A 21,783-nucleotide genomic window follows, 5' to 3' on the forward strand; every position below is an offset into this window, starting at 1 on the left:
TTGTGCATAAGTTCGGTGGACAATATAAATTACTCATATACGATGGAATTCACAACATTAGCCATATTTAAGTTCATAACATTGTTGAAATGTGAAGTGCCAACCTGCAAATCAGTATGGTTTGTAATTACATGTGAAAAAAAAACATGAAAGTTTAGTTTACAAATCTTTTTAGTCTATGCATTGTTTAGTGGACCAAATGAAAATCTATTTAGTCAATTCTTGCAATGGCCAAAAACAAGACTTACGCAAGATTGATGTAAGAATTTGATGATACAAATACCAAAAATTAGACAAATATTTTTGGATATTAAAATAGTGTTGTGCCATTTATTCTTAAATTTGATTTAAAAATAAAGTAACTTTTGAAGAGAGCTGGAAGAAAGAAACGTGGAAGATGATAGTAAATAATTAATTGTTTTGTATTTTTAACTGCTACTTTATTTTAAATGGGCTGACACATAATGAAAAGACACTTATAATTAATGAGAAAGAGAATTGTTGAAAGAGTTGGTCAAGGTTACTTTTGTCAATTCAAATAAGCTTATGGTAGAATAGAAAAGGTTGTATGCAATGTGGTAGAATAGTTGAGAAAGTCAATTATATATGGTAGTTTTGTTAAAAAACTCTTTCATTTATTAGTTAATAATACTTATTCCCTCCGTTTAAAATTACTTGTTATTAAAAGAAATTAAATTTTTTATTTTACTTATTTTTTAATATATTTTTTACACTTTTTATTGATCAAAGGCTCAAAGCATTAAAATAGAAAATAAAATTGTTTTTTTAGAAAACATATGCATTGAAAATCTAAAACGACAACTATTATAAAACAAAAATTTTACTCTAAAATGACAACTAAAAAAAATCAGAGGAAGTAATACTCAGTTGAAATGTAGTTATCATAACAAAGTGTATAACGGAAAAAGTGGTAAAAAAAAATAGTACTTCAAAAATTTTGGTTTTAGTTTCTAAAACCATTTCAAAACATGCAAAAAAATAATAATGAAAATAAACAAAACTGTTCATATCAATAATCTAACTTCTATAAAAAAAAAATCACATGACCATATATATGTTAGATAATATAGTTTAGGTTTCAGTTTTTTTTTTTTTTTTGTATTGTAATGAAGATCAAACTTTTCTATTACTCTAGTATTGTTTTATGGGAAATTTGTAAAAACAGGCATTTTTTGGGTGAGAGATTCGGATTTAGAGATCCATACAGTGAAAGGCATTAGTGTTGGTGTTAAGGTTCTTGTTCCTGACCAATTTTTCCTGGGTGTAAACGATGGATTGTTATTCACGCGCTTGGTGATGACGTCAGGGGAGCGAGGTAATCTGGAAGCTCAATGTTGTCAAATTGATATGACGAGAGGAGAGGGACTGAAACAGTGGTAACTTTCTGATTTATGGCAAGGTTCCTCCGGCGTGTTATCTCCATGATCACGGGCATTAGAAGACGGCAGATGAAGACGGTGACGGTGGCTCGTAGAGCTGTCTGAAGAGTGGTTGTGTTTGGGTCTGGATGGCGTAGAGATTAGTGGCCGACGGTTTTTAGAGCAGCTTCTCTCTCGAAGGTTTTCCGGTGGCTTCTCCGTGGTGGTTGAGCGGCTTCTCTCAAATATTTAATGGACTATACAAAAAGCAGATTTAAAAGGAGAAAACTACCCTAATGGATAATAAATAGGGAACCCAAATATTGTTTGTGATATTTCCTCTAACAGTAAATTCCCAATTTCAGTTTCAAACTCGTCGGAGAAGGGAGAATAATGAACAGGTGAAAAGATGATGTCATATGGACGAAGGGTTCTTAGGTAATTTTGCCCGGATTGAGTGCCTATTTACGAAGACCACTTCGAGAATGCCTTATCCGGAGGGGTATTGGCTTATTAATGCTTTTTTTTTAATTAACTCTTGTTTTATTCATTAAAGTTTTTCAATTGGTACCACTAGATCCACCTCTTAATTTTATTGTTATAAAATCTCTTAATTTTTATGGTCGCATCGCATCTTAAAGTTTTTTGAGGTAAGAAAGCATGTGATCCCAGTATCCCACCATCCCGTATAGACTTATATTGTTGCATAAGACAGTGAGAATGTTAAAAAGAAAATAATGACTTGTGTTATATGAAGATTCTGAGGAACTTTAGTTACATCTATTAATTATAAATTGAAACAAATAAAGCCTAAAATTAATGTTTTTCTTTTTTATCACTTTCTAATCAAATAATGAAGCTCATTCACATTCGACTGCACTTTTTGTTATTTAATCAAACTTGCTCGACTTATTCTGTCGATCTAATATTTAGAGGTGGGACATATTTAAAATCCACAATTCGAGAGATTCCTATATGCTCGAGAAATTCAAAAACGTTGGAAATCTATAAATGAATAGTGAAACACTACACCGTAAAGTTGTTATAAATTAAATATGTTTATATGTATCCTCTCGCTCTCATATCAAATTTCATATGTAATTAGGATTTAACCCGCGGTACACCGCGAGACAATATTTTTAATTTTAAAATTTAAAATTTATATTGTATTTATTTGTTAGTTTATTATTGTTTTATTAATTTAAAAATAGAAAATTTTACAGGTATTTAATATAAGTATTCAAGTTTAATTATGTTAATTGTTTTACCAAATTAGCATATTTTTATAGTTTATAATTTTCATGTCAATATATATAGTTTATGATAATTAATAGAATTTTAATTTTGTTTTGGTAATTCCTCAAAAAATAAAAAATAACTAAATTATATGGGGTTTTTAACATATTTAATGTGACATTTTATAATTGGATTTTCGGTTTAGGAAATTTATTAATGTTAATATAATTATGGATATTGTAAACTTTTGTTATGGAAAATATGTTGTACATCATTTAAATATGAGAGATTCTAGCATCCATAAAAATAGTTTTGGAGATTTAGGCTATGAATGGCAATAAGTTTTTCATTGGTTTTTAGTTTTTAGATTTTGGTTTTTGGATTTTTGTTTTTAAATTTTTGGTTTTTGGTTTTTGCTGTATATTTAAAAATTAATAAATTAAAAAGTCAAAAATAAAAATTTACGCTGGAAAAAAAGGTTTTCCACAAAATCTCAAATTTATGGTTTTTAGTTTTTCTTTGAAATTTAGAAAAACCACTTAAAAACTAGTTTTCCTAATCTTTAGGGAATCCAATTTTTGAAAATCTTGAATGGTAAAGAAATAGATTTTCAAAAAATCAAAAACCAAAATCAACTTAAAAACTAGTTACCATTCAAGGCCTTAATGGGTTAAACCTTTAATCGGTAGAGTTGTTTTTGGAAAAATCAGAATGTATAGATGTTGTTAAAATTTTATGGCAATAAATGTAACAAATGTTGGTCAATTTAAGTAAGTATAGTATTTGAGTTTCTCTGCAATATTATTTATAGAATTGTTTTAGGGGTTAATGTTATAAAAAAATTTAAATAAGTAAAACTTAAAGGACATATATCAAAATGTACTTCAAAAATATTAATATAAATTAAATAGATGGGAAACACTATATAGCAAAGTAGCATATCTTGATCTACACGTACGATTACTCAGTATATTCTATAATTCAAAGTTATTAATTTTTTTTATCATAATATTTTGAGAAGAAATAATCTAGTGAAAATCCAGTTGATAATCGTTAGTGGATCTCCCTCATTCACGTCACTCGGGCATCTTTTAGCGACAAGAATCCAAATAAACTAAGAAAAAATTATTCCAGTACCAAATAAACTAAGAGGGTGATATTGGTTTGAGATTTATGAAGATTTTTGAAGAATTCAACAAAATCATAAAAAATGAATAAGTGAAAGATTGTTAAAGATTGCTAGAGAGTTTTGTTGATTAGTTTTCTAAAATTTTGTAAAGTCCTCCAAATAATCCCTGTATTTTTGTGGTACTTTCCATTACTTTATTTTGTAAATAAAGTGTCTAAAATCATGAACCAATAACATAATAATTGAACTCATTAACAATACTAGATTCTTTTGTTTTAATTGAATGACACAAAACTTTTAATGACTTTATAAAAGTCTGAATCTAATAATGCATATTTGTTAAGATTTTAAATGACTTTTTATAAATCACAAACTAATAACACTAAATTTTAACAGAGTTTAACAAAATCTTGATCTAATAACAACAAATTCTACATAATATTTAAAATTTTTAAAACTCTATTCAAATCTTAAACCAATAACCCCCACTAAAAAAAATTATTCCAGTACACGTACACATATGCTCTTTTGCGGTGGTATTACATACTACAGTCTATCACTATTCACTAATACTATATTGGCACAAATATATTAGATAGTAGTTCATTCAACGCACGTCTATGGAAAAGATAAATAGTCAGACATTTATTTTGTTTGTTAATTTATCTATTCTTTCTAACTTTTATCTTTTTGTCATTATTAGTCATTAAGCATCTTCATCCCTTCGTTGAGAAGATGATGATTCTCCCACGGCTCAGGCTCTCAGTTTTGCTCCGATACCATGAACGCAGATCATAATATATAAATCAAGAATGTTTTAGCACCATAGAAAAATGAAATGAAAGGCAAAAGAAGAAGAGACCAAGATCAAATGAAACAAAAATTTGCAGAATCCAAGTTCTCATCAGAATTGACTCACACAACAAGAAGGTACAAAACAAGATGCGTTCCCGCTGATAAACGAATCACACAACTAAGTGATGATTTGTTTAAATCATTTCAAATCATAAACAGATGTATCAAGAACCCAAACGGCCGGCCAATATACAGACCCGATCCATAACTTTCCATCTTTAGTCTCATAAGCCTCACTAGCATACTTCACCACGCTCCCTTCACTGTCCTCAAGTACCTCAAGAATCTCTCCCGTCTCTCCAGAGAGTTTCACGACAACTCCATGAGGTTTTCCTCCGTTGGTGAGATGAATCGCGGTCTCCATCTTCATTACCTTCATGAAAAACCTCCCGATCCAAGGGTGAAACTGAGACAAACGACTGAACAAACTGTCTTTGCTATGTAATGCGACCCAGAAATCCCCCGCTGGCGTACGCCGGATGTTGTCTGGGCTCCCCGGGAGACTCGCGAAAATCTCGTTGGTCCCGGATTTGGGACCTTTGACCCATATCCTACGGCAAGAGTTCAAACTGCTCTCACATGTGACTACAAACGATCCGTCTTTGCTTAGAGCTAGACCATTTGGCAACAGAAGATTTTCCGCTATAACTTTGGCCTCTTTCGTCTTCATATCGTATCTAATTACTCTTCCCTCCTTCTTCCCGCACATAGACACGTAGAATACTTCCCTGTCCAACAAAACAATCATACCAAATTTACAAGTTGTACTCATACGAAATCAAATTGGTGATCTTTTGAACATAAAAGTCTCAAACTATATTTAGGTCAGGTTAATTTTTATGTAAGAAATATATTTATTTTCTTGTAACCAACAAATATATATATTGATGTGTTAAAGCTAGCGAGTGTAATAAAATTTACCCGAAGTGGTATGTATCGCTGCTATCATTGAAATAGATAACATCTTCCTCTTCGTCTATATCCCCTTGGTTGGCAAACATAATTTTATTTCCATCAACTTCATCAAGAAGTAACTCGGCCAAGCCTCCCTCTGGTCCGACCTTCATGAGCCCGAAGTAACCATCGCATATGTACAAATCTCCTGTTTTCCTATCGAAGCTAAGTCCCAATGGTCTCCCACAACTTGGTACCACCTCATGCCTCGAACAGTTATCTCTTCATTCACCAAAAAAGTAAATCCAGTTAATTGGGAACAACGTTAACTAAATCATATTTAAAAACAAAAGCTAAAACAGAGGAAGGGCAGTTTGGTTTTTTTTGGGGTTACGATTGAACCTGTGAGGGGAAGTATGTGCAAACTCGACCCAGCCAAGTTCTTCACCTCGCCATTTGAGGATACGACCGTCGGTGACGCCGACGTAAGGGCCTTCACCTTTCAGATCGAACTCTAAGCTCTCTGGTCCATAGGCGGGAAGAGGAATGGTCTTAGCATCTTGGAGAACATGTTTCGAGCCCTTTATGTTGTCCGACTGGATGATTGATGCCCAGAAGAAAAAGCAAAGGACGGCTAAAATAACCGGAACGGCGGCTACTGGCGTCAGAACTCTCCTGTTAATCGGCATCTTTCTGTGTGTGTGTGTGTGTTGAATGATGATGATACTGAAACTACAAAGACTCTATAAATAGATTAAATTAATGTTTTTCTTTTTATCACTTTCTTATCGAATAATGAAGCTCTTTCACATTCGATTGCACTTTTTGTTATTTAATCAAACTTGCTCGAGGTATTTTGTCGATCTAATATTTAATATTTAGCGGTGGGAAAGATTTAAAATCCGAGAGATTCCTATATGCTCCAGAAATTCAAATACCATGGAAAAGTGTAAATGAATAGTGAAACACTACACCGTAAAATTTATATGTATCCTCTCGCTCTCATTTCAAATTTCATATGTAATTAAATAGAAACCTTATATAGCAAAGTAGCATATCTTGATCAACACGTACGATTACTCAGTATTCTATAATTCACATAATTTATTAATTTATTATCATTATATTTTGTGAAGAAATAATTTTAAAGAAAATCCAGTTGAGAAATGGTTGGTGGATCTCCCTCATTCACACCATTCGGGCATCTTTTAGCGACAAGAATCCTAAAGCAAAAAATCATTCCAGTACACGTACACGTATGCTCTTTTGCGGTGTTATTATATGACTATTTGTTACTATCACTATTCACTAATACTATATTGGCACAAATACATTAGATTAGAGTTCATTCAATCAACGCACGTCTTTATGGAAAGGATAAATAGTCGGACATTTCTTTTGTTTCTTAATTTATCTATTGTTTCTAACTTTTTTTTTTTCCTCAAAGTAAATATATTGATGAAAATTAGCCATTACAAAGAGAGTTAGTTAGCCAAAGAGGCTTTAATACAGAGCTGGAATAGTAAGAACAATTAGCACAGCCAAACTTTGCTAAAGAATGAGCTACATTATTATATTCTCTTTTAGTAAATATGAAAGAGCAGTCTATTTTAGAAGCCCAAGTTTTAATATCTTGGAGTAGGTTTGTTAAGGAGATATCAATTTGATGACCATTCACTAATTTGATTAAAATGTTACAGTCTCCTTCAAAAATAATTGAACGGTAACTTCTTATCCAAGCTTGTTGTATGCTAGCTAGTAGTCCTTTTGTTTCTGCTTCTAGTGGCGATCTTGTATTAGGAAGTCTACTCGCACCCCACAGTATAGCTTCACCCTGAGAATTTCTGAAAATCCATCCACTTGTTGCTCGTCTTGTTGTATGATCATAACTTGCATCAAAATTGCATTTAAGATACGGAGAAGTCGGTGGTAACCATTTAGTTGAGGATGTCCTTATGACCGGCATTGATGTTGGAATATGGTGTAAGTTCTTAATCCATTCCTTTGTATCAGATTTTGCCTGGAGGACCGTTTTGGATATACTCTCTCGATAGTTGTTGAAAACCAGATTATTACGTGCCTTCCATATTCTCCAAAGCAAAACAAATGAAAAAATCGTATCATAGATGTTAGGAGATTGTGAATGAATGGATAACAAATTAGCAATGTTTTCTTCAACATCTGATTGGATTTGGTTTATGGGGAGTGATGATGATCCGGCAGCACACCATGTCATTAGAGCAAAAGGACATGTAAATAAAAGATGGTTTATAGTTTCTTCTGATTGTTGACATCTCAGACAAATGGTATCTATGTTCATTCCTCTGCTACGCAATCTTGTTCTGGTAGGTATAGCCTTTGATAGAACACGCCAGATAAAATGTTTTACCTTCGGTATAAGTCTTAGTTTCCAAATCTTATTTTTTTAGTTTGATGGAGCCATGTGGTATGTTGAGGTCCTCTCCCGGATCAAAAGGAAAGTGAGTAGCAAACCAATAACCTGATTTACCAGAATAGGTACCTGATCGAGTATAGGTCCATATCAATTTATCGGGAAATTCCTCTTGTGATAAGTGAATTCTTTGAATGGCCTCCTGCTCGGGTAATGGAACAATGTCAGAAAGTTTATTAACATCCCATTGCCGAGAGTTCCCCATCTTAGATATTACTTGTTCTAGAGGTATGGAAGAAAGATGTAATTCGGTTTGCACCAGTCTTGGGGGATGCTCCTCTAAAAAATTATCTAAACCTATGCGAATGGTTTTACCATCCCCTACAATGAAACGGCTTCCTTTTTTAAGAAGGTCTAATCCTATTAAAATAGAAGACCAGCCATATGATTGATTTTTCCTTTGTTTAGCATCAAGAATCGTGTCATCTCGATAATATCTATTTTTCATAACCCGGGGAAAGAGAGACTCTGGATATTGTATCAGACGCCATGCCTGCTTGGCTAAGAGGGCATCATTAAACTTAGCTAGGTCTCTAAATCCCAGTCCCCCTTCTTTTTTTGGTTTTTGTAATTTTTTCCAAGCAATCCATGGAATACCCCGTTGGTTTGAACCTTTTTCCCACCAATACTGCATTAAAAGGGATTCAATTTTGCTTGTGATTCCTAGAGGCAGTTTGAAACAGGACATGGCATAAACAGGCATTGAGAGAGCCACATAATTTAGCATTATTGCCTTCCCTGCCGGAGATAACTTTCTTGCAGTCCAACCATTTGTTCGTTTCTTGACTCTATCAACAATGTACTCAAACATTTCTTTCTTTTTACTGCCAAACTGTTCAGGAAGGCCTAGATACTTGCCACCTCCTCCATGGTTAGGGATATTTAAAATATTTTTCAAAGCTGTCTGCAAAGGCCCATGAAGTCGACTGCCGAATGTTATCATAGATTTTGAAGTATTTATTTTTTGACCAGAATAATACTCATAGATGTCAAACACATCTTTTAGAGCTTGGCAGTGTTTTCTTTTCGCTTTACAAAAAAACAAACAGTCATCGGCAAATTGTAGATGAGTTATACTTGGAGCTCCATTACCAATCCGAATCCCACTGAGATCACCATCTCTCACACTTGATGATATTAAGTGACTAAGAATATCTGAACATAGTATAAAAAGATAGGGAGATAAAGGATCCCCTTGTCTTATACCTCTTGTAGGTTTAATGTGGCCATATGGAGCTCCATTAACCAATACCGAATAGTTGACTGTAGTTACCACCCCCATTATCCAGCTTATCCATTTGTCGCAGAAACCAAATAATCTTAAAGTTGTTTCTAAGAAATTCCACTCGACACGGTCATAAGCTTTGGAGACATCCGTTTTAACAGCCATATAGTTTTGTGATACACGTTTCCTGACTTTTAATGAATGCATAACTTCATGTGCTATCATCACATTGTCTTGAATTAAACGGCCAGGAATAAAAGCTGCTTGCGAGTCGGAGACGATGTCATTGAGAAGAGGTTTTAGCCGTTGGACCAGACATTTAGAAACTATCTTATATAGGACGTTACATAATGCTATCGGACGGTAATCAGAGAGTGTTTGTGGATTGTCGATTTTTGGTATCATACAAATGTTAGTATGATTGATGCTTGGCTTCATTACTGCTGTCTCAAAGAACCTATGCACTTCTTGTATTACATTCGGACCGACTGTATCCCAACATGATTTATAAAACCTTGCTGTTAAACCATCTGGTCCGGGAGCACGATCATCCCCTATTGAACGTACAACATCATAGATTTCCTCACTAGTGAACATCATCGTTAGCTGTTCATTTGCTTCTTCTGTTACCTTAGTACGAAAATCAGCAAAAGTCGAAGGGGAAACTTGATGATTCGTAGAAGAGAAAATAATTGTGAAGAATTGTTGAGCATGGTCGCCAATCGCTCTATCTCCCTGGTATACATTGCCTTGATCATCTGATATGGAGGTAATCCAATTTTTTGCAAACCTTGCTTTAGCACAGGCATGAAAAAACCTTGTGTTTTGATCGCCATTAGACATCCACATATTTCTACTCTTTTGCTGCCAATGTTTTTCTTCATCATTATAGGCTTTGGTTAACTCATCTTGGAGAGAGGGAATAGTTCTTCGCATATTCGGGTCCAGGCTCTCCATTGCAGCATTTAGAAGTGTTTGAATTCTGACAATGCTTTCTTCAGAATTTACGTTATGTTCTCTCTTAAGATTTGCCAACTTACGTCTACAATTTTTGATCAATTTCTAACTTTTATCTTCTATCTTTTTGTCATTATCAGTCACTAGATATGGAGTCCTCGCGAACTCATTTTATTAAAATATTCATTACAAAGTTTTTTTAATTAAATTTATTTATTAAACTATTAGGATTCTTATACTATTTAATAAAAATTTCAAAAATACAATTTTTTGAAATATTCTTTATATTATTATTGAAAAATATTCTTTAAAAAATAATCTTACCTTCACATATGATTAAATAAATAATTATCAATGCTACACACATCAAATCAAACAATTTTTTACAATTAACTGCCATAAGATTATATTGCAGTCGTGTTATTTCGTTCGCTTTTATTCGTCGTTACCTTTCGTTTGCATTTTTTCAATATAATCTTTTATCTCTGTCTTTTCGTCGTAATTTTTCGTAAAATATTTTTTAATTTTTGAAAAATGAATAAATGCAATCTACAGTCGTGTCTTCTCTTCTTAACCTTACAGTCATATTTTTGTATATTTTATGAACTGTTACAACTTGTTCTCTTGTTGTCAAATATGATATGTAAATGATTATATTTTTATTTTATTTTTTTAAATGATAAAATTATGAATAGATTGTAAAAGACACTATAATTTTCTTAAATAATCATATAATAAATTACAAATATTAAAAATATTAATTGAGGACCATTCTTAAAATGACATAATGATTTGTTTAAATTTATTTTAATTAATTATTTTAATCTTTTTGGCATCACTCAAACATACTTCTACTTTTTTACTTCATAAAAAATGAATATAAATATTACTATTCACTCAATCAGTAAGAAAATTACCAATCCTCTCAAATTTGAATATACCTAAACAGAAAATTATCACATATTTTATTTATTTGAATTAAAACTCAGTTATATATTCATATAAAAAATACATCTATTTTCATAAAGGCAGTATTGTAATTTGTAAATGAATATATAATACAAATAACTATCGTTTTATAGATGAAATATATTTTTATATAAAACAACTATAGTGGTTAATCTAATATTGAATGTACTTACTACTTATTTTTCTTCGCGTAAGATGCTGGTTAATTATCCTGAGTCGTACATAAATAAATAATATAATAAATATTAGAGGGAAACAATAACACTTAGAACTTATAAGAATAATATTTAGAGGTATGATGTAGCATCACAATGTGTGCGTCTAAGGAAGATGGTCGGCGAAGACGGCCAGATTCATTGCTCTCACACGCTCCTCTTTTTTTTTGGTAGTCAAAATCCAAACCTTTTCAAACTTTTATAATATTTCATATTCAATATCTTTTTTTTTTGTCAACCATTAGGCCACAAATGGCCGGGTCATTAGCCAAATTCCTATATTCGTAGGAAGTGGGACTCGATCCCTGGTGTGATGGTATCTTCTACAAATGGACTCACCTCCTGCCACTGCACTAAGATCACTTCACTCATATTCAATATCTTTTGTTGTTAAGATTTCAATTTGAGTGTATTATGAGTAGAACTAAATATACAAATTCCCTTAACCTATATGAAGTTGTAGATAAGTCTTTGTTGTCAAGATATTTATTAGACAATCATCTTAACCGTCAATCTTTCTGTTGATCACCGGTTTTCCATCTCCCAATAAACCGAATATTCCCAACAGTAGAAAATATAATAGAACGAACTGTGATATTTTATTTTTATTTTTACCTTGATATTTCATAATCAGATATTTTTTTTTTTTTAAAAATAGCAAAATAGAAATCCATATTGTTTTCTATAATACAATTAGTTTTCTAATCAAAAAGCATGGAGTAGACAAATATATACTTGTGACAAAAAAAACAAACATATACGAGCCAATATGCTCTCATTTTCTGAAAAACTAACTTGAACTACATTTTTTAACAGCTAAAAAAAAATTTCGGTTTGGATTCGTACTAATAGAATGATAACCCTCGATGAATAGATGGTTGTATACCTAGAGACTGAATATAATTAAATATTACAACGATTAATAAAATATATCAAACTGCAATAAATTTCTCATAGTGATGAGACGTCATTTCTAACAAATTCTCTTTTAACTAATATAAATATAAAGAAAATTTGAATACAATAATGAGAAGTTATTTATATATAGATTTCTAAAGATGTAAACATTTGAATAGACACAACTGTTTGTAAATTACACAACTCTATATTCAACAGACGCAATTTTTTAGAGAGACGCAACTGTAAAAATTTTCTGTCAAAAATATAAAATAAAAAAAATTAAATACAATGATGAGAAGTCACTTATATATAAATTTATAAAGATGTGTATTTGAATATACACAACTGTTTATAAGAGACACAACTCTACATTTAACAGACGCAACTTTTTAGAGAGATGCAACCGTTGAAATTTTCTGTCAAAAAAGAAAAATATATATAATATATATATATATATATATATATTTTATGAAAAACTACGACGAAAAATCGCAATTTTTATTGGCATTTTTTCAGATTGTTATTGTTATTATTATATAGATTAGTATCTTCATCCCTTTCGTTGAGAAGATGATGATTCTCCCATGGCTCAGGCGCTCAGCTTTGCTCTGATACCATGAACGCAGATAATATATCGATCAAGAATTTTTTAGCACCAGAGGAAAATGAAATGAAGAAGAGACCAAGATCAAATGAAACAAAAATTTGCAGAATCCAAGTTCTCATCAGAATTGACTCACACAACAAGAAGATATAAAACAAGATGCGTTCCCGCTGACAAACAAATCACACAACTAAGTGATGATTTGTTTAACTCATTTGGAAGCATAAACAGATGTATCAAGAACCCAAACGGCCGGCCAAAATACAGACCCGATCCATAACTTTCCATCTTTAGTCTCATAAGCCTCACTAGCATACTTCACCGCGCTCCCTTCACTGTCCTCAAGTATCTCAAGAATCTCTCCCGTCTCTCCAGCGAGTTTCACGACAACTCCATGAGGTTTTCCTCCGTTGGTGAGATGAATCGCAGTCTCCATCTTCATTACCTTCATGAAAAACCTCCCGATCCAAGGGTGGAACTGACACACACGACTGAACAAACTGTCTTTGCTATGTAATGCGACCCAGAAATCCCCCGATGGCGTACGCCGGATGTTGTCTGGGCTCCCCGGGAGACTCGCGAAAATCTCGTTTGTCCCCGATTTGGGACCTTTGACCCATATCCTACGGCAGGAGTTCAAACTGCTCTCGCATGTGACTACAAACGATCCGTCTTTGCTTAGAGCTAGACCATTTGGTAACAGAAGATTTTCCGCAATAACTTTGGCCTCTTTTGTCTTCATATTGTATTTAATTACTCTTCCCTCCTTCTTCCCGCACATAGACACGTAGAATACTTCCCTATCCAACAAAACAGTCATACCAAATTTACAAGTTGTACTCATACGAAATCAAATTGGTGATCTTTTGAACATAAAAGTCTCAAACTATATATATTTAGGTCAAGTTATATTTATTTTCTTCTAACCAACAAATATATATTGATGTGTTAAAGCTGGCGAGTGTAATAAAATTTACCCGAAGTGGTATGTATCGCTGCTATCATTGAAATAGATAACATCTTCCTCTTCGTCTATATCCCCTTGGTTGGCAAACATAATTTTATTTCCATCAACTTCATCAAGAAGTAACTCGGCCAAGCCTCCCTCTGGTCCGACCTTCATGAGCCCGAAGTAACCATCGCATATGTACAAATCTCCTGTTTTCCTATCGAAGCTAAGTCCCAATGGTCTCCCACAACTTGGTACCACCTCATGCCTCGAACAGTTATCTCTTCATTCACCAAAAAAGTAAATCCAGTTAATTGGGAACAACATAAAAAAAACAAAAACTAAAACAGGGGAAGGGCAGTATGGTTATTTTTTGGGTTACGATTGAACCTGTGAGGGGAAGTATGTGCAAACTCGACCCAGCCAAGTTCTTCACCTCGCCATTTGAGGATACGACCGTCGGTGACGCCGACGTAAGGGCCTTCACCTTTCAAATCGAACTCTAAGCTCTCTGGTCCATAGGCGGGAAGAGGAATGGTCTTAGCATCTTGGAGAACATGTTTCGAGCCCTTTATGTTGTCCGACTGGATGATTGATGCCCAGAAGAAAAAGCAAAGGACGGCTAAAATAACCGGAACGGCGGCGACTGGTGTCAGAACTCTCTTGTTAATCGGCATCTTTGTGTGTGTGTGTGTGTTGAATGATGATGATGATGATGATACTGAAACTACAAAGACTCTATAAATAGATTAAAATGTGGAACGTGAGTCTTTTTTAATAAGTGATTTCGGACGTAACACACGTTACACACGTTAATAACTTAATATATCAATGTCATCGCTCAGCTCAACGTGCCACGTATCTGTCAAAATTATAAAAAGCTTTAAAAATGTTAACAACGACAAGGATCAAATATTTGGGAATCTGGAATTTAAAATTTTTAAATGCTAATTGAATACTCACAAGTTGTACGAAGAAAAATAATTGAAAACGTAAGAGAATATATTTGTCATGATCTCGAATCTTCTTTTTTCACAAATTTTGTAATGATAATTTGGGAAAAGCATAAGACAGGTACACCAACTAATTATTATACTTTACTTTATACAGAAAGACGTATATGAAAAATGTACAAGACAGTAAAAAAAAAAACTACACTAGCTTAATTTTTAGGTTTCCATGATTTAACGTATATCATATTTAAATGATTATTTATATAAATTTAAAACATAAATACTGAGAGGCTTTTATAAATTTGTTTCATGATATGAGATTTACATTTAATACTCAAATGTTTACACGTTTGATATTAAACCTCTGATCTTGTTGAAAGTACACACACACGCGTAATATTTGCTTTTGGTTAACGTATTTTTCAGTTCTAAAACTTACAATAACTAGAAATTTGAAACGTTTGTGTTAATATACTTCTCTTTCTTCTCTGTGAAGATTTCCATAAAATATTAATGCCATGTGAGGCCATATACTACTTCGAAATATATTAAAAAGATTCTGACAACAATAATTTCACTAGATTTATTTTAATGATTTACCTTCTTCAATAGAAGAAAACTCTAGCTAATCCTCTTAAAATGATACAACATTGACACACTGGCGTTTTTTGGTTGTGCTTTAGTCCGCTATAATTAATTTTGGCGGTTTGCTAGTGATTTTTTACGAAAGTGAAAACCATATAGGATAATATGCCCATTGTTTTACGATGAGTTCTTCGTAGGACCCTTCTTTTCTTTTCTCATAGTACAGAATGTTATTTATTTATTTGGTCACAAAATCAAAATGAATGCAAAGCTAAATCGAAGTTGCTTTTCAAATCGACTTTCTTCTTTTCATTTTTTAAAAATTTATTTTCCGACCACAAAAGTCGTCAAGGCGCGTGCGTGAAATCAATACCGACAACACAACAAGGTGTTCAGTATTGACTCTCGTGGAACTTTAATATTTAGTGGAATGAGGAGATTGAAGGACTCGAATACATATTAGAAATGTGGTTAATACATAATAAATATATATATAACGAAGATAACAAACAAGGGAAACAAAATTCTAAATAGTCACTATAAAGTCTTGATGCAGCAGGCCGGAAACACAGATCTCATCTACAATGTTTAATTAACACAATGTAAACATATTACACTAAAGAATATGAATTAATTTGTTCTCGTCTTTGCAAATTTTTTAACTAAAACGATCATACTTAAATATATAAAGATTGCATCGGAAAGGTGGGAAATCCCCAATGGTGGGAATAATACGGTCTAACCCAATGGTGGGAAATCCCCTTTAACCGTATACAGAATATATAAAGATCATACTTAAACGATCATATTTTTTACTCAATGATGGGAATAATACGGTCTAACCCAATGGTGAGAAATCCCCTTTAACCCAATGGTGGGAAATCCTCTTTATATTTATGTTTTATATATGAGTGAATTTGTCTGTATACCATTGTGGGAATAATACGGTCTAACCCAATGGTAGGGATTTCCCACCACTGGGTTAAATATATGTAAACTATACATACAGACAAATTCACTCATATATAAAACATGTGTTTTAATTAAAAAACACAAAGATGCACATTATTGGTACGGTTGCTTAAGTAAAAAACCCATAATACGTAATATATAAAATATTCATTTGCGGTCAAGAACCCATACTGCAGGTTCGAAAACGGACCCGAACCATATTTTTCCATCATCTCTCTCATAAGCCTCACTTACATACTTCATCGTCTTCCCTTTTCTATCCTCAAGAATCTCAAGAATCTCCCCTGTCTCTCCAGAGATTTTCACGGCGATTCCATGCGGCCTAAATCCGTTAATCAACCCAACCAGAAAGTTCAAACTCGCCGTCTTTTCAAAAAACTTCCCTATCCACTTATAATTCACCATCAACCTCCCTATCAAGTTCTTCTTACAATGTATGCCGAGCCAAAAATCACCCGTTGGTGTCAGGCGGATGTTGTCAGGATAACCTGGAACCTGTGAAAAGATATCTCGGGTCCCAGCTTTAGAACCTTTGATCCAATACCTATGGACAAGTCCCGTGGCGGAATCACAAACAATTAGAAAAGACCGATCTTTGTTTAGAGCCAAACCGTTGTTACACCGGAAATTGTCCATGATAACTTTGGCTTCTTTGGTCTTCTTATCGTATCTAATCACTCTTCCAGACCGTTCGCCACTGATAGTTACGAAGAATACCTCTCTAGTCGACATAAATAACGTAAAGATTTACCAAGTCATTTCTTAAAAAATGTGACCTTCAGTAAATATATATATAGTCTTAGGTAAAAGCCTTTGTCAAAAAAAAAAAAAAAAAAGGTAAAAGCCTAATTAGTAAATACCTGAAATGATACTTGTCGCTACTATCATTGAAGTAGAAGACATCTTCCTCTTCGTCGAGATCCCCTTGGTTGGCAAATATAACTTTACGACCTTCGGCTTCCCCAACAACTAACTCGGCCAAGCCTCCCTCTGGTCCAACCTTCATAATCCCGAAGTAACCATCGCAGATATACAAATCTCCCGTTTTCTTCTCAAAAGTAAGTCCCAATGGCCTTCCACAAGAAGGTACTACTTCGTGCCTTGAACAATTCCCTCTTCATATAACAAGGATAATATATGAGAAGTCACCATAGAAAATGTTAATAAAAGTTAAAGAAGTTATAACAATGTCTTGGCATCATATTTCTATTAATGTATTTAACATATGTAGAATAAGTTTTTTTCTTCGACATATAATAATCTATAATAGTTTTAACTTTTAAGTACAAATTTGTTTAAGTTTTTACTAAAATGATATTTTCATAAAAAGTTCAGCTGGTTCACACAACAGAGCCAAACGGCTAAATTAGTTCATTAATATCTAAATTTTTCTCCGAATATATATACTGTAGAAACGAAGACAAAATATTTTTTTTTTTAAATAAAAACTAAACAGAACAGAACAAAAGGTTTTTGTTTTGGGGTTTTAACAACGGGGTTATTTGCTTATTGTCTTCAATATATATAGTCTTATAGCTAGATATCATCATAAAAGAAAACCTGAGAGGAGATGTGTAGGCGAACTCAACCCAGCCGAGATCATGGCCACGCCACTTAAGAATACTACCATCGATGAGGGCTACATAAGGGCCTTCTCCTTTTGGATCCCAGTTCATGCTCTCCGGTGCATCAATAGGGAGAGGAATAGTGTTAGCCGTTGACAGTATATTTTTGGAGCCTTCTATATGATCTGGCGCAAGGAGTATCTGATACGTAATAACGGCCAAGACGGCCAAAACAGCCGGAACGGAGATCCAGCTTGGAATCTTCTGGTTAACTGGCATTTTTCTCACACTCAAAAGACGTGTGCAACTCAAATACTTTTAATTTGTTAGCTGAAACCTCTAAAGAGATAACTAAATTCTCACCAAAAAAAATATATACAACTAAATATGTCTCAAGGGGGAGTATAGAGAGTTAGCTGAGTGGATGAAGAGATAACTAAATTCTCACGTGTATATTAGAAAGATTACAATTTGGGTTTGAAATGCCAGTTGTCGAAAAAGAGCAAGAGCCGTAGTGTAATTATAGAAAGCGGGTGGGACTATAGTACCATTTTAGTATTGAAACTTTCAATTCGTTTGGGACCAAGGTTTGTACAAGGTTTGTTGAAACCGCCGAATCATTATAATTACCACGTGTTAATTTAAAATACCAAATATTCAAAAAAAAAATTGAAAAGAATTATCCAAATTTATTTTCTCCCTTAAAAAAGGGTTGATTTAAAATGTATACACATTTATTAAAATTCAAAACTCACAAGTAAGATACAACATGATCACTCATTTGCGCTCAAGAACCCAAATGGCTGGCCAGTAAACAGACCCAAACCATAACTTTCCATCATCTCTCTCATAAGCCTCGCTTACATACTTCATTGTCTTTCCTTCTCTGTCTTCAAGTACCTCAAGAACTTCTCCCGTCTCTCCGGATATTTTCACGGCAACCCCGTGCGGCTTAAACCCGTTGATAAAGCCAATCACGTACTTCAAACTTACTGTCTTTTCAACCAATTTTCCAAGCCATTTATATCTCACAATAAGTTTCCCTATTAAGTTCTTTTTGCAATGTATGCCAATCCAAAAATCTCCCGTTGATGTCAACCGGATGTTGTCGGGATAACCCGGGACTTTCGTAAAGATATCACGAGTCCCGGCCTTGGGACCTTTGATCCAGTATCTGTGGACAAGACTCGTGGCAGACTCACATGTAATTAGGAAAGACCGGTCTTTGTTTAGAGCCAAACCGTTGTTACAACGAAGATTGTCCATGACAACTTTGGCCTCTTTCGTCTTCTTATTATATCTGATCACTCTTCCCGACGGGTCGCCACTGACACCCTCCAAAAATACGTCCCTATCACACAAACATCACATAAAGTTTTTGAATAAACTTTCATTCAATCCAAACAAAATTCACATGAAGTTTGAATTGTTTCAAACACTAATTTTTGCGGAAGCAAACAAATCTCGAAGTTTATGAGTCTTTTTCGTAAATGCTCTCGGATCCTAAATATATGTATAAAGCATAATAAGTACAATACCTGAAATGATACTTGTCACTACTATCATTGAAGTAGAAGACATCTTCCTCTTCGTCCATATCCCCTTGGTTGGCAAACATAACTTTACGACCTTCGGCTTCATCAACAAGTAACTCGGCCAGGCCTCCCTGTGGTCCAACCTTCATGAGCCCCAAGTAACCATCGCAGATGTACAAATCTCCCGTTTTCTTCTCAAAAGTAAGTCCCAATGGCCTTCCACAAGTAGGCACCACGTCATATCTTGAACAGTTCCCTCTTCATACAAGAAAGGTTATATTAAAAGTATATTAGTTATAGGGTTATATGATTTTTCAGAGAAGCCTACGTAATGAAAATATATATATTTTTGTCAGGTGACCGGTTACCAAGCCGCTTAAGACTAGGCTAACAGCTTGACACAAATGTGTAGACTTTTGAGTTTGATCGAGTTTCCAAAATTCTCTCAAGATAAAGGGATTGAATTATTTTTCTAAGTTACTTTTATGAAAATATGGTAAAAAAAGAAAGAAAGATATAAACTGTAAAATATTCAGACAGATCCAAGGAATTTTTGCACAAATATATTTTGTCAGCTGATTCACCGAGTTTAGATCTAGTTAGTGATCTTTTTTTTTTTTTTTGGACAAAGATCTAGTTAGTGATCTATTATAGATAAAACTCAAGCTGATCCATATAACTAGATTCTTTGTGTGTGCTTAAAATAGAGGATTTAGACACAACACACGAGTGGAAGCCGAGACATCTTGGGTAAAATTTCCTCAACTAATTTGGTACTTTCTTATCTCTTTCTTTTAACTTACTTGGTATATACATATACCCCAAAAAAAAAGTATTTAAAGAAAAACCTGTGAGGAGATGTGTATGCAAACTCAACCCAGCCGAGATCATCGCCGCGCCACTTGAGAATACGGCCGTCCACCATGGCAGCGTAAGGACCTTCTCCTTGTGGGTCAAACTCAATGCTCTCAGGTCCAACCACAGGAGTTGGAATGGTCTTAGCCACTGCCAATATATTTTTGGCGCCCTCTATATCTCCCGGAACAATTATGATCCGATACGAGATTATGGACAAGACGGCCAGCACAGCCGAAACAACGACCCAAGTCGGAACTTTTTGATTAAGCGGCATTTTTTCCCCGGATCAAAATAGTATGTAACTAACACTTAGTTAAATTGTGCAGCTCAAATGCAGGTGAAGTAATTATATAAAATCCAAAAGAAATGTGAGTTTATATTTTTCTTAATGTTTGGGGGATTCGTAGGTATACACGTCTCACCAATTCGTTTTAAGCGCCAGTTGTCTACTCCTAATAAAGAGTACATGCGGTGGGAAAAACAAACCATGCGTCAACGAAGGTGGCGAGGTTAGTTTATTAATTGAAATTTATCGCAATTACGAGTGACGTAAATGACGGGAAGATGTTACGCGCACGCAAAGCCAATACAAAAAAAAAACAGATGTTACGCACGTATATACGTTTTGCAGTATTTATTATTATTATCATTACAATTAACGATATGTTTTTTTTATAAGGAAAAAATAGGTGATTTAACGATATTTTATTTAGACCAACTTCTCATCAGAAAAAACATGACTGACAAGTTAAAAAAAGAGAAACATGGATATAAATTAGGTATGGAAGTATTATTTAACTTCGTAATTGCTATTTTATAGACTGTTTGAAAGAGCCAACATGAGTTAGAATCGAATTCTCTAAGGCAATTATGAGTGCGAAAATTCAACTGTCTTCCCGGACCCGACCAAAGTTGAAGCCGGGTATAACCTATTTTTTCGGTTACCGAAGCAAAAGTTTAAGTATATACTAGTAGGAGTATAAATTTGAATTAAATGAACTCGTTGCCGACTAATTAAAATTAATTTGAAGTCAAACTCCGTATGACATTTAACTCGACTTTATTTTCGGCCATATAATATAAGTCACTGATGTGTTCACACGAACCGCGAGTATTGCTTTTTTTTGTTGTCACACGGCAGATTTAACTACTATGGCGAGACAAACGTGTTTAATTTTCTATGTTAATCTTTATCATAGCATATTTAAACCCTTTCATATTGCAAAATTGATTTTTTTTTTTCGTCAAATAAAACAGATTTAACTATATGCAATAAAAATGAAACTTTTAGAAAGTTGGATTTGTCTGCACCTACAATCACAATAAATTATGATGATGAAGACGTTAAAATATTTTTTCAACTTTGCATCCATATGTTGGAAGATAGCGTTTTCTGAAAATCGAATTTCATATTTGATCTAGAAACATAATCTTTTAATCAACCACTAGATCTGAATTAGCTTTTCACAACAAAAAAAGTGTTTAAAACAAAATAAAACATATATATGTGGATGTAATAAGAGAGTACAAACACATAAACAATGATATATT

General features: G+C 33.6%; 4 protein-coding genes across 4 annotated transcripts; all 4 read right to left on the reverse strand.

The window, feature by feature from the left end:
• Window positions 1-4,611: 4,611 nt before the first annotated feature.
• LOC104715740 (protein STRICTOSIDINE SYNTHASE-LIKE 8-like) lies at window positions 4,612-6,502 on the reverse strand. Its single transcript, XM_087467133.1, has 3 exons — window positions 5,896-6,502; window positions 5,521-5,775; window positions 4,612-5,327 (listed from the first exon to the last, which is right to left on the reverse strand). The coding sequence occupies exons 1-3, from the start codon at window positions 6,180-6,182 to the stop codon at window positions 4,739-4,741; spliced, it is 1,131 nt and encodes a 376-aa protein (XP_087323259.1). The 5' UTR covers window positions 6,183-6,502; the 3' UTR covers window positions 4,612-4,738.
• Window positions 6,503-12,904: 6,402 nt separating this feature from the next.
• LOC104712363 (protein STRICTOSIDINE SYNTHASE-LIKE 8) lies at window positions 12,905-14,736 on the reverse strand. Its single transcript, XM_010429255.3, has 3 exons — window positions 14,155-14,736; window positions 13,793-14,047; window positions 12,905-13,615 (listed from the first exon to the last, which is right to left on the reverse strand). Exons 1-3 carry the CDS (start codon window positions 14,439-14,441, stop codon window positions 13,027-13,029), a joined length of 1,131 nt encoding a protein of 376 aa, XP_010427557.1. The 5' UTR covers window positions 14,442-14,736; the 3' UTR covers window positions 12,905-13,026.
• Window positions 14,737-16,306: 1,570 nt separating this feature from the next.
• On the reverse strand, window positions 16,307-18,333 carry LOC104712364 (protein STRICTOSIDINE SYNTHASE-LIKE 9-like). Its single transcript, XM_087467135.1, has 3 exons — window positions 17,835-18,333; window positions 17,135-17,389; window positions 16,307-16,995 (listed from the first exon to the last, which is right to left on the reverse strand). Exons 1-3 carry the CDS (start codon window positions 18,116-18,118, stop codon window positions 16,422-16,424), a joined length of 1,113 nt encoding a protein of 370 aa, XP_087323261.1. The 5' UTR covers window positions 18,119-18,333; the 3' UTR covers window positions 16,307-16,421.
• A 175-nt stretch (window positions 18,334-18,508) lies between these two features.
• Window positions 18,509-20,729, reverse strand: LOC104714855 (protein STRICTOSIDINE SYNTHASE-LIKE 9-like). The gene is made up of 3 exons (XM_087467134.1): window positions 20,223-20,729; window positions 19,378-19,632; window positions 18,509-19,190 (listed from the first exon to the last, which is right to left on the reverse strand). Exons 1-3 carry the CDS (start codon window positions 20,504-20,506, stop codon window positions 18,617-18,619), a joined length of 1,113 nt encoding a protein of 370 aa, XP_087323260.1. The 5' UTR covers window positions 20,507-20,729; the 3' UTR covers window positions 18,509-18,616.
• Window positions 20,730-21,783: the final 1,054 nt, after the last annotated feature.

The sequence above is a fragment of the Camelina sativa genome, chromosome 9 (genome assembly GCF_030686135.1).
Source record: "Camelina sativa cultivar CO46 ecotype springtype chromosome 9, ASM3068613v1".
Taxonomy (NCBI): Eukaryota; Viridiplantae; Streptophyta; class Magnoliopsida; order Brassicales; family Brassicaceae; genus Camelina; species Camelina sativa.

Bases quoted from the DNA above. Each gene is read 5' to 3' on its own strand.
- LOC104714855 (XM_087467134.1), bottom strand. From the start codon at position 20,506: ATGCCGCTTAATCAAAAAGTTCCGACTTGGGTCGTTGTTTCGGCTGTG. The intron at 19,633-20,222 runs GTTTTTCTTTAA...TCTTGTATGAAG, and splicing joins GCATACACATCTCCTCACAG to AGGGAACTGTTCAAGATATG. The intron at 19,191-19,377 runs GTATTGTACTTA...TTTGTGTGATAG, and splicing joins AGTGACAAGTATCATTTCAG to GGACGTATTTTTGGAGGGTG.
- LOC104715740 (XM_087467133.1), bottom strand. From the start codon at position 6,182: ATGCCGATTAACAGGAGAGTTCTGACGCCAGTAGCCGCCGTTCCGGTT. The intron at 5,776-5,895 runs GTTCAATCGTAA...TGGTGAATGAAG, and splicing joins GCACATACTTCCCCTCACAG to AGATAACTGTTCGAGGCATG. The intron at 5,328-5,520 runs GTAAATTTTATT...TTTGTTGGACAG, and splicing joins AGCGATACATACCACTTCGG to GGAAGTATTCTACGTGTCTA.
- LOC104712363 (XM_010429255.3), bottom strand. From the start codon at position 14,441: ATGCCGATTAACAAGAGAGTTCTGACACCAGTCGCCGCCGTTCCGGTT. The intron at 14,048-14,154 runs GTTCAATCGTAA...TGGTGAATGAAG, and splicing joins GCACATACTTCCCCTCACAG to AGATAACTGTTCGAGGCATG. The intron at 13,616-13,792 runs GTAAATTTTATT...TTTGTTGGATAG, and splicing joins AGCGATACATACCACTTCGG to GGAAGTATTCTACGTGTCTA.
- LOC104712364 (XM_087467135.1), bottom strand. From the start codon at position 18,118: ATGCCAGTTAACCAGAAGATTCCAAGCTGGATCTCCGTTCCGGCTGTT. The intron at 17,390-17,834 runs GTTTTCTTTTAT...TGTTATATGAAG, and splicing joins GCCTACACATCTCCTCTCAG to AGGGAATTGTTCAAGGCACG. The intron at 16,996-17,134 runs GTATTTACTAAT...TATGTCGACTAG, and splicing joins AGCGACAAGTATCATTTCAG to AGAGGTATTCTTCGTAACTA.